This window comes from Lactuca sativa, chromosome 2 (assembly GCF_002870075.4).
Source record: "Lactuca sativa cultivar Salinas chromosome 2, Lsat_Salinas_v11, whole genome shotgun sequence".
Lineage (NCBI taxonomy): Eukaryota > Viridiplantae > Streptophyta > Magnoliopsida > Asterales > Asteraceae > Lactuca > Lactuca sativa.
This window is the reverse complement of record NC_056624.2, coordinates 211,365,262-211,377,009: the sequence shown is the minus strand read 5'-3', so window position 1 is coordinate 211,377,009 and position 11,748 is coordinate 211,365,262. Positions and strand designations below refer to the sequence as shown.

Below are 11,748 nucleotides of genomic sequence, written 5' to 3'. Positions count from 1 at the left end.
TAATAAAAATTTAAAATATAAACTTCATAAAACATGTTAAAACCTTAAATAAATATGTAACATTCATAATCTAGGTAAATTACATTTTTTACCCTTATACATGAGAGTTATTGAGCAATAAGCAATATAAATAAGACTAGAACAATTAATTTTAACAAATTTAATTTAAGGATACTGCACCTCACCTATAACAAAACATTTGTTATAATCGAATTGGATATTTGGATTATAATCTTTGTGAAATATCGCATTTGATATATTTATATAAAAAAATATATCTACTAAAAACCTTGAAGTTTTATGATCTTATTGTTAAATTTTTAACACTGAAAAAATAGAAGAGAAAAAAAATCGACCAACAAAATAGATTATATATATTGAGATTATAACTTATATTTTTCGATGTTTTGAATGAATTAAATTGCACGCGTCTTATGTCTTTTGTATTGGCTTGCTGGGTTGCCATGGACTCCCACATTGGCAAGACAGAAGAACTGCTACCATGTTATATATCTCTACGTCTCATCCATAATCGTCCCTTCGGGGACATCCGATAAAATTGGAACGATACAGAGAAGATTAGCATGGCCCCTGCGCAAGGATGACACGCACAAATCGAGAAATGGTCCAAATTTTTTTTTACCCTATTTTTCGTTGAATCGATTACTGCATCTCACGATTTCTTCGTTCTTGCCCTAATTCATTTGAACGGACTTTCTCTTTGTTTATTTCGATTCCTTATTTTTTTTTTTTCAAAATTTCTGTTGATTTTTTGCCCTAATTTGCTCAATCGACTGTTGTTTTTGTCCTAATTTGCCCCATCGATTTCTGCATTTCTATTCGCTTTTTTTGCCCAAATTTTCGTTGAATCCATTACTGCATTTCACGATTTCTTCGTTTTTGCCCTAATTCATTTGAACGGACTTTCTCTTTGTTTATTTCGATTCCTTATTTTTTTTTTTCCAAAATTTCTGTTGATTTTTTGCCCTAATTTGCTCAATCGACTGTTGTTTTTGTCCTAATTATCCCCATCGATTTCTGCATTTCTATTCGCTTTTTGCCTTAATACACTCAATCGGTTACTGCATTTTTGGATTTTTGTTCCTTTTGCCCTATGTCATTCAATTATTGCTGCATTTTTTAAATTTCTGCTGTTTTTTTTTTCCTACTTCACTCAATCGAATGCTACATTTTTTTGCTTTCTACTGTTATTGGTCCAAAATCAATCAATCGAATGTTGTATTTTCTTGATTTCTGTTGTATCTGCATTGATTTCTTCAATCAATTGCTGCATTTTCTAAATTCAAGTGTGTATTTTCCATGCCAAATTTTTTGTATAGTTTGTGGTTTTAGAGCATAAAGTTTTTGTTGGATTGTTGGATTCACGAGCTACAAAGAGTTACATTTAATGGATTCCCTCCTAAACTTTTACTGATTTTTGTTATTAGCTTCAGTTTACAGGATTCATACAACACTTGTATAATCACTTATAATTCGGCATGAAGATTATTATAGAAGTTTACTCTTTGAATGTCGAGATTAGGGTTTTTCTTTCCTTGATGGAATTCACTTAATGGAGTGTATTCAATAGGTTCTCGATCAAAAACCTCTTATTCATCACTACTTTCAGGGTTATCTTCAGATAATTCTTTCCATCGCATAAAAGTCAAATTCAACTTTATTGTTTACAAACTGATAACATTTTTTTGTTCTGCATTATATAGAAAAACAAACAGTTGTATATAAGGCCTTGTAATGATGTGAATTGTTAGGGGCTACATATTTACCTCCAATGCTGCACATAACCCTTCCTGCACCTTGTAAATATAAAAGAATACCAAGTGGCTGTTTTATATTTTAAAGATCTTAATAAGTTTAAATGCTTAATCTGAACAACCATATATGGTTATTTCTTTTTGACATAATCTGGACATAAAGACTTTATGAGTTAAGAAGCCAAAAGCTTGGCTCATCGCATTAAGAGGGTAGCCATTTACTAATTTTATTTTTTTCTCTCCCAACTAATTCACATTAAAATTGATGAATATTGTTAAAATTAATGAATATTATGAAATTTGTTTTTTTAATGTAGGGATAAATTTGTAATTAAATCTTATTCACTCTATTTATTTGGTCTAGAAAAGAAACTTAATATAAATTTTATCCAGAAAAACATGATTGTTTACTCAGCCACTAACCTATATATGACTTAATGAGTAAAAAAAACAACCCCTAAAACAAGCCTTTTACAAGAGATTTATTGTGGAAAAGTTCAAGGAAGGCAAAAGATGAAATGAAATCGAATTGAACGAACGAGGTTGAGAAATGGGTAATACAATAGAATGTAATATTACATTCTATTATTATGTGTGATTTAAAACTTTCATGTTTGTTATGTGTAATTAGAAAACTAAATAGAATTAAATTAATAAAAAATGTTATTTAATAAAATATAAACCTTACAGATACAACGCTAAATGCGTTTAAGCATAAACATATTTAATGTGATTTAAAAAAAAAAACATTAAATGTTAAAAAGTAGAATCATCATAAATATTGATTTAGTAATTTTTGGAAATAAAAATAATATAATTGAATATTTGAGTTTTTTCAAAAACATTAGTATTATCGGAGATTATATAAATTAAAGTGGTTTTTTAGTTCTAAATTATAATATCGTATCTTAGTCCTTCAAAAATAAAATACGTCGCCAACGGAATCAAAATCATTGCGCAAGACAGAAATCATAGTTTAAGCCCTACACAACTAAAATGATCAAATTTGTGCACAAACCTACGGCCCCAATTTCTAACAATAAGGAGGGTAAAAGGTGATGTATGTGTGCATTAAGCCACCTCCACTGACTTAACTCATTAAGACTTTTTGTATGTATTAAGCCAAAAGAAAACAACTTAATATATTTCATATCTTGCCATATTTGTTAAAGTGCGAAACAAACACCAAATTATGTCCGAAGAAGCTATCAACTATTTTAATTCTAACAATAATAAAATGTCATATGATAAAGTAAATCAAATGGATAATAAAATGAGATATAATAGAATTGGTCATTACAATATATAGTACCCTATTTGGTTGTCGTTTAGGCGAGTTTTCATCGTATTTAGATTTAATTTATAATTTACTTTTATATTATATAATAAAATTAAAAAGATAAACTTAATAAAACTTATTAAAACCTTAAATAAATTAATAAAATATACTTAAAATTATATAAAAAAAAAACATAAAAAACAATTTAATTTAAGTTATAAATGTTTCAAAAAGGTTAATGTTTTTCACTCAAGTAGAACATTAGTTAGGCTATAACTTTTAATTTGTTTCACGAAATGAAAAACAATCAACAGGAGTTGCATACCTTCATAGTCTATTTTATTTTATTAGACAATATAGACAAATTTTAATGAGTTTTTTTCCCTTCATTTCCTCATTTCATCCTACCACACACTACATCAGAACATATTCGATTGAAAAAAAAAACTGAATTAACAGTGTAATAATAACCATGGTAATTGAATGAATATACATTCATGATTCATGAAGTTGGCATGTAGTAATAACATCGACATTATATCTAAATATAACATATAGTTTTTAACTTTTACTTAATATATTATTCCGTCATAACTATTAAAAATCTTATATACATAAACAAAAAAGTTCAATAATATAAAAAGCTCATTAGAACCTAAATAAGATTACAATTAGAAAAAAAAAAAAAAAAAGCCATATTCAAAAAGTAAAACTGTACTCCATTTCACTTACAAAAATCATTCCATACAAGAGAGATTTTCTTTACAATTTTACCTTTTGTTCTTCAAGGTTTCACAGTAGTTTTTTAGCCATGCAGAAGCAGATTTAAGAATCCTAAGCTCCCCATTGAGTAGATCTTGAGCAATCTCCACCCTTCTTGCATCTTTTCCCAATGACACACTGCAACTGTCGCGAATTACAAACTGTAAAAAAAAAAGTCAACGTTATATGGGTGCTTCATTTTGACTTAACGCAGATAGAACGACTTAATAGAGAAAGTGATAGTTTAAACTTAAACTCCCTCTGAGGGTCGAATTAGATGATTTATAAAATTAGGAGATTAATTAATTACCTGAATAAGCGAATTATAATTTTCAATAATGTGATTAAATCTTGAAAGCAAGAATTGATGTGCTTGCAATTCTTTTCCCCTGTTCTTTAAAGGAATCCTAGCAAGCCGACCATCATTTTGTCTTGCTTCCATAGCCAACTCCTGCAACTCTGTAGTGGAGATCAATCACACAAACATAACAATTTTATACAATTCTTAAAAACATAATTTTAACAAATTTACATATCCATTTTGTTTAATTCAACTTTTTTGTATGTAAGAGACCTTGAGGAGAGGTACAACACAGAACACGAGCAAAAGCTCTAAGTGATTGTGGGATTCCCTTTCCTTTTCCATTGGATGACTTCACTTTCCTGTATAAAAATAATAAATATTTCAGAAAACGACTGGACAAAATAAATGAGGGTGAATTTGTGACATTCATACATCACCATAAAGCCGTTTCCTAATGAAAGGGCATTATCGTCTTTCAGCACTGGTGTTGTGTGTCTTTCCAGAAGATCCAACTTTATTGAACGCAGGTGGTCATGCTCAGGTACATTGACCTCAACTTTGACCTGCAAGAAGGTGACATCATTGAGAATTAAGTTTAAAAGAAACACACAGAGATAATTATATGAGTGAGTAAAACCTGATCATATTTGTTGCAAAGAAGTATAAATCCAAAATCCAAGAGAAGTCTAGCATTTGAAAACTTCCCATATCTTATAAGAACCTGCACAAACTTTAAACAATGATTAAAACTGCAGATATATATAAAAGATTGAAGTAAAGAGGACCTCATCACCAGGGGCATAATTCTGATCAGCAATCACTTCAGACACTTGTTGAAAGTCATCACTTAAAACATCTGTTTCTGAAAATCCATCATGGTTTAGAAAATCTGCAAAAGGAATCTAAAAAATATTTACTCACAAAATAATTCCTACAACCATTGAAACTTTGGTATTTATTCCAAACATTTAAAAGACGTTAAAAGACTGATGAAATTAGAATACCATGGAAACACCCCTTGTGCTGATCCAACCTCGAGATTCAACTGAAACATATACAAAAAATTATTACAAAAATGTGATGTTAGTTAACGGATAAAAGTGAAATGAAGATTGAAAATGGAATCTGATAAGATGTTATACCTAGAGTATAAGCATGCTTAAATTTGTCTAACGTCACTTCTTCAAAAAATTCAGGAAAGTGTTCAAGAATCTGCATGGAAAACAAATAAAAATGAATATCTTGATGATTTGTGAACTTGCACAAACTACAGAAATGTAAAAGACATACATGTTTTATGGAGGAAAAGTCTTTTTCTATCTGAGCCTTATGTTTTAACGTTTCTTGATATAAAGAACTTATCTTGATCATCTTTAATTCCTCATCGCTCCAAAATATCTACAGAAATAAAAATTGTGCTTTAAGGAAATAACACAAGGGAATTTTGTTATCAAATGTGTGACTTAATAAAAGGGTAAAAAGGGAAATACTGTGCTATGCATCTCTGAAACTGGTGGCAAACAGCTGATGTAAGGGGCCCATTCAGAAGCCTGCATTAACAAACAGAAGATAAACAAGGAACCAGTTGGAATGTCTTCAGTCTTCTCAAACAGTTTGAAAGAAACATATACAAAATTGGTACCTGACCAAGTTTTTGGTGCATTAAGATGACCAATGCAAGCTTTGCAACATTAGTAACATCATCTCCTAACAAAGAACTTATTGAAGGAAGAAGATTATCTGGGGCCAGTTGCTGCAAAAATGTCCACAGATGACATGGTACCTTTGGGATTTATAATCATGGAGCACAAAACAGTTATAAATATTCAGTAAAGGATACCATTCTGTAAGGAACTTTCAGTATGCAATCACCAGCATGTATTGGTTTACAAGCAAACAATGACCTGCAATTTAAGGACATGGATGAGAAAAAGAATTGCAAAATCATAGAAATATTTGAAACATATAAGTTACCTGCCATGAATTGATTTTCCTACAGAGAGCACGGACGAAATTTCCTCCCCAGCCTTCTGTCTTAACCACGGCAAGAAATCGACACAATCCTCCTCTACATGTTGGGGTGCCTAAGTCAAGTGAACTCATTCAGTAATTTTATCAAACAGTTGGCAGACATGGATAAAACAGAGTCCTCCGTTGATTGAGTTTAGCTTTGAACCTGTAGTGGAGAAGATGATGTGGAGAAGTTGCACCTGATGCGGAGGCAGCACCGGGAGGGAGCGAAGAAGGGCCGCTGGATTCGAACACCTAAAATTAGCATAGCAATGTGTGAAATGGTGGTCCGTTCCGACTTCCGACTAAATTTTTTGTTTGAGTTGAGTTGTTCTCCCTACCTACCGATATTTTCAAAAAAAATAAATATGAAATAAAAAATAAAAAAAATGATGTTTTTATGACCTGAAATCATATTTTTTTTTTCCTTGTAACGAAAACGACAATACATGTATTGTCGAATATATCTCTGCACACACCCATATCTCCTTCTTGTAAATTAGCATGATCACGATATGTAAGAACGATTGCTTTGACGGTTTTCTGGATTTGGTAAGGTTATGTGGAGCGCTCTCGATTCGGCAAATCTTACTAGGCCTTGCCACACCGTGCATCCGCTACAACATACCGAGTTCAACAAGCTTCTTCGGCAATAAGCTGCTGCCGAGCCCTTCCCCACTTTGACTTCTTTGACCAGCTAATCACAAAAGTTATATTTTTTTTTTTCAATTTAAAATCTTTACAAACCACAACCCTTAAATTGCAAGAAAATTAAGTGATATGACAAAAATAAGGTGGTGCCTACGTGACATAAAAAAGATATGTATCAATAAAGATACCACTCTCATTAACCTAATAAAATATCTATGAGTAATGAAAGTATGAAACCATGCATAGGAGAAAATATAGAATGGTAAGGTTGAAGCATTTATAATGGGGGTTGAATGAGAGTTTAGTATAATTAAATTGAATATGATATAAAAGAAAGAGATGATGGAGTCAATAGAGATTAAACACATAATAAGAGATTTCAGTGCAAAATGATGGGATTTTTTTTAATTGAATAGAATGTCCATATTCTTTTTTCTACTTGGCACTCCATACAACTCTCCAAGAGTTTAATAGATTATTGATGCCCTTAGGGATGAATTTCCTAGTTTGTAGAAGTGATTCTCCTAACTCATGATCATAAATGGAAAATTGGGCCAACATTATCTAAGATGAGCCCTGAAATTATGTTTTAACGCCCAAGTTGTATACCATGAGTGTGTGTGTATGTGTGTGTGAGAGAGAGAGAGAGATAAATGAGAGTGAGATCGCTTACGGAGACCTCCTATGAAGATCCACCTTTTCGGTTTGCAATAGCTATGATATGATGTGCTTTAAGCATATTTGTTTGATGTTGATACCCATTTAACTCTAATGGAGGCTCAAGTTATGTCTATTGAGCTTTCATTTGTTAAGATCAAGTTCTTTACTACGCCTGATGACCCGGAGGTTGCAATTGCAAAGAGATCTCAAAGTTGATGTGGATTAGATTTTGATCCTACCTAGGTTATTGATATAGAATATTGATGTTTTAGATGAAGCATATTTACATGTCAGTGATGTGAAATGGTAGAAAGTCGTTGAATCCGAGCATGATATTGAATATTGATGATCCTAAGTGGAAGTATTATTTTAGCATTGATGATGAAGCGATCAATGATTCCCATCGTGCTTTCATATCTCCTTGGTCACAAGTAGATGAGGTGCTCTCTGCGGACCATTTTTCAGTTGAATTTGTTGATCTTTTTGGACAAGATGAAAGAGGTTCATGGGAATGTCAATGCTTCTGGCGATGTTTGGGTCACATTGATACTAGTTATGGTTTTATCACCAACTAGAAGCTCGTTTATGTTCTCTCATGGAAAATTAAGATCAATGACAACCTCTTAAAGCCTAACACAAGACTCATTTTATGGATAATTTGCCTCCTCTAAAGACTAGACCTACTTTGCAAAGCATTAAGATTTGAAGATGGTTTGTCTTCTTCCAAGATGACTCTTGAGCACTTAATCATTTTTTAGGATGTGACAGGCTTTGATGTGCCATAACAATTCTCGGTCTTGTATGTATTTTTATTTTATTATTATTTGTTTGGAACCACATAATTTTATTAAAAAACCAACAAGATGCTAGAAAAAGACCCATTACAAAGAAACAGAAGCCAAAGCTGGGTTTCGTAAATAGAAACCCAAACCAACTTAGCTTTTTTACACCTATTAGAAATCTAAAAAACGTCATATCTACAATATCATCAAAAAAAGATTTCCTGGGTAAAGTCGTCCCAAAGAGAATGGACTTTCGAAAAATCCATAACCACCAAAAAAACTATCATCACCACTACATCAAAAGCCTTGTATTGCCATCCCATCGGTCTAGCGGTATCGGCCCAACAAACTATCAGAAGAATGGAAATTGGATCAAGAATATGCACATCCCACCAAATCGCGATACGCCTCCACAAGTGACTAATCTCCCAATAGCCTGCAAAAAGGTGTTTAATCATCTCTACAAAATGAGAACAAACAAGACACATAATCGACTTCACATCAATATCCTTATACGACAGTCTCTCTCGTGAGAATACTATACAACAACATTCTCCAAAGAAGAAAATTCAACTTGATAGGAACCCAATTATTTTATCTAGTTTCCAATCTTGATTTGACTATTAGCATGAATTAATGTTTATTTGTGTTATATATCATTAAACAACACAAATATGAATCAAAAAAACATTGATCCATAGCTCCTATAAGAATATAAAGTAAACATAAACTATAATCACATGTAACTATGGATGTTCCTTATTTTAAATAATATATACTTATTAACTTATTTTTAAATAAAATAATCGTTTATCAACTTGTATGGTTGACTAAACCATACAAAAAAAATCAACAAACTCATTTTGTTGATTACTATAATGAATAATCGTATCACATGGTCCGCTATTGAGCACAATCCGTCCTTTCTCAAAATAAATATTACGATTATTATAAAAACTAACATAAAAGCATCGGCTTCTATACACATAGTGACATAACCATTCGGTAGACCTTGAACAAAAAAGTCGACATACAAAGGTTAGATATAAAATAAAGCTTCATATGCATGAAACTGTGTGAGAAAATTCTATCGCCAGACATTTAACTTGTACCAGAAAGATCGAGCTTAAAGAACCACAAACTGACTGCAAAAGTTAATTTGTATTTATTCCCAATATATATGGACGTTATGTAAGAACTGCATGAAAAATAATTCGTATTTACTTCCTATAATCTTATTGAAAGAAAGTCATAGTCATTCAATATCAACACTCGTAAGTTTTTTTTTTTTTACTCGATCTTACTTAAACTACAAATAATGGATTAACGCATAAATTGCATAATGTTACTGGTTGGCCTTCTTTTGCAGCGTTCATGGTTCAACCTTGATATTAAACTCATAAAGTAATGTCTGAGTTTGGGAGGCAGAACACCAACAATCAATATCGGCTTGGAAACGATATACTCAACTGAATCTAGATCAATAGATCATAGCCAACGACCAAGAATTCGAATGACATCAATAATCACATTGCAAAGATCATGTAAATCATAATAGGTGAATTACCTCTAAATCCTTAAACAGACTCAAATATGTCTCACGACTAATTAACGATCATAAATTCTAATTGTGTGGTGATACAGTGTAATATAAATAAATAAATAAATAAAAATTTGCGAACAAAAGTCTGACTCAGGACCTTAACGAGCTTTATATGGCATGAACTTTTGAAACCGTAATATCTCTCAAAAGTATTTCTTGAGGAACATAAATTTTTGTCCAAGAATGTTTAACTGTGACGTTTTATGTCATAAAATTAAAAACTATTCTAACAAATGCACGAAAGTCATGGACATTTACTAAAATTAGAAACAAAATAGTCATCTTTTGACATATTACATTATATATGAACCAGGATAGCAATAGGGGATTCTCTTTTAGGTATTGCTACCTTGGTTTCGAAGGTGTTGCTTGTTTCTCATATTAGTGCATCATATTTTCAAAGCTCTAATAGATTTCTAAGTAAAAATAAAAGTTGGATGCTATAAGCCTATATTAAACCAAATTAACATAAGTAAGTTGCTATTTTATGTGTATAAACATTTTCAGAGTTCCAATCGATTGTTATGGCCATTTTAACAAATAATTATTATATATATATTTCAATCGTTGAACAAAAACTAAATACAGAAACAGCTGTACCAATCATCAATGCCAAATACTCCGAGTCAACCGGAGCACCTCACTACGACTGTGGCCAAATGCTGACCTTTTCCTTTTCAACCTTACAATACACCGCCGTAACAGCAGCCACAAAATAAACCTGAATAAAAATGATCGACGGCGTATGGTATTTTATCACACTCTCTCCCGTCGCCAGCTCCACTAACACCAACGCCGCTAACCCAAGGGCCGCCACCCGCCCATTCATCCTCTCCGAATACGGGCTGAACCCGAAATCCACTTTCACTCCACCTGAAATCGGCTCCTTCAAAGGCACCGGTGGGAGGTACATGTTTGCCCCAGATCCTGAACTCCCACCGGATTTCTTCCCGGACTTCTTGCTCTTCCGTGCGTCGGCTTTCTTCCCTGTGCCACTCCGGTAACGCAGACGTACCTGCGAGAGTCGGTCCTCGAAACTTTCAGTCTCGGGTGATTCGGAGGTGGGACCATCGGTAGAGGAAGAATCATTGGGGGTTGCTTTCGTTGTGAAGGAGAAGGTTAGGGGCAGCGGCGCGTGGGATCTGAGTGGGGACAGAGGGAGTGGTGATGAGAAGAGAGGGTTGGAGGACGCCATTGCTGATAGAAGTAGAACCTCTCCCTTGGGACTTGGGTGTGGCTGCTTTGGACTTTGGAGTAGATAAGGAATGTTACTTAATTTCATTATATAATTTTCATATTATTAATATATATTAAAATAAAAGTGTTCATGAATAGTATAATTTTATGATTTCAACTGTTCCGTGACTCCTTTTAGGTTTCAACTTTGCTAGACTTCGACAATTCTTACATCGTCGTCGTTAAGGTCCCATTTGATACGTATAATAGGACGGAACAGAACAGAACAAGGTCCTATATCACTGAGCGTTTGACACGGACGGGACTGGGATAAAGTTAGTTGTTGACCAAGTCCAATGGGACTATTTATCCAAAATTTAGTCTCATCCAAAACCATAGAACAGAATGGGAAAAAAAAAAAAAAACCATTTCCAGTTTCCGTATTGTTCCGGTGTTGCCAAACGCTATATAACGAGTTCAGTCTAGTTATGTCCAGTCCAGTCCAATTCTGTTCAATCTAGTTCTGTCCCACCTAGTCCCACCACCAAACGCTACCTAATATAACTATCAGGAAGATCCGAGAATGGTCTCCGATCCAAATACCTTAAGTTATTCTTTGACAATGGGTTTATAAAAATGCCCTTCATGGACCAATTCCTTACATATGTGATACCTAGGAAGTTATACTTGTCGCTTGGTCTATTATGACCTATGTTATATCATGATTCTACACAACCATGGACACG

The 11,748-nt window shown here is 32.9% G+C and overlaps 2 protein-coding genes, 1 long non-coding RNA gene and 1 other non-coding gene across 5 annotated transcripts; 2 read left to right on the top strand and 2 right to left on the bottom strand.

Annotated features, from left to right (window-relative positions):
* Nucleotides 1–421: 421 nt before the first annotated feature.
* On the top strand, nt 422–1,537 carry LOC122196540 (uncharacterized). The gene is made up of 2 exons (XR_006188531.2): nt 422–625; nt 1,455–1,537. It is a non-coding gene; the product is annotated as an uncharacterized LOC122196540 (long non-coding RNA).
* On the top strand, nt 535–637 carry LOC111888313 (U6 spliceosomal RNA). Its single transcript, XR_002849160.1, has one exon. It is a non-coding gene; the product is annotated as a U6 spliceosomal RNA (small nuclear RNA).
* Nucleotides 1,538–3,609: 2,072 nt separating the features above from the next.
* Nucleotides 3,610–6,484, bottom strand: LOC111888300 (uncharacterized). 2 transcript variants are annotated; one of them, XM_023884458.3, is made up of 14 exons: nt 6,297–6,484; nt 6,095–6,204; nt 5,961–6,024; nt 5,763–5,873; nt 5,611–5,670; nt 5,411–5,518; nt 5,263–5,332; nt 5,125–5,165; nt 4,906–5,022; nt 4,758–4,841; nt 4,553–4,683; nt 4,391–4,479; nt 4,127–4,275; nt 3,610–3,977 (listed from the first exon to the last, which is right to left on the bottom strand). In XM_023884458.3, the coding sequence occupies exons 1-14, from the start codon at nt 6,396–6,398 to the stop codon at nt 3,825–3,827; spliced, it is 1,389 nt and encodes a 462-aa protein (XP_023740226.2). In that variant the 5' UTR covers nt 6,399–6,484; the 3' UTR covers nt 3,610–3,824. The 2 variants fall into 2 exon arrangements, with proteins under 2 accessions (XP_023740226.2, XP_052624120.1); XM_052768160.1 differs by having other exon boundaries at nt 6,331–6,464.
* A 3,805-nt stretch (nt 6,485–10,289) lies between these two features.
* LOC111888278 (uncharacterized) lies at nt 10,290–11,095 on the bottom strand. Its single transcript, XM_023884421.3, has one exon. It carries the CDS (start codon nt 11,019–11,021, stop codon nt 10,470–10,472), a length of 552 nt encoding a protein of 183 aa, XP_023740189.1. The 5' UTR covers nt 11,022–11,095; the 3' UTR covers nt 10,290–10,469.
* Nucleotides 11,096–11,748: the final 653 nt, after the last annotated feature.

Excerpts from the sequence above, each read along its gene's own strand:
- LOC111888300 (XM_023884458.3), bottom strand. The coding sequence starts at position 6,398 with ATGCTAATTTTAGGTGTTCGAATCCAGCGGCCCTTCTTCGCTCCCTCC. Across the intron at positions 5,671-5,762 it reads TGCACCAAAAACTTGGTCAG|GCTTCTGAATGGGCCCCTTA; the intron begins GTACCAATTTTG and ends TTGTTAATGCAG. Across the intron at positions 3,978-4,126 it reads ATTATAATTCGCTTATTCAG|TTTGTAATTCGCGACAGTTG; the intron begins GTAATTAATTAA and ends TTTTTTTTACAG.
- LOC111888278 (XM_023884421.3), bottom strand. The coding sequence starts at position 11,021 with ATGGCGTCCTCCAACCCTCTCTTCTCATCACCACTCCCTCTGTCCCCA.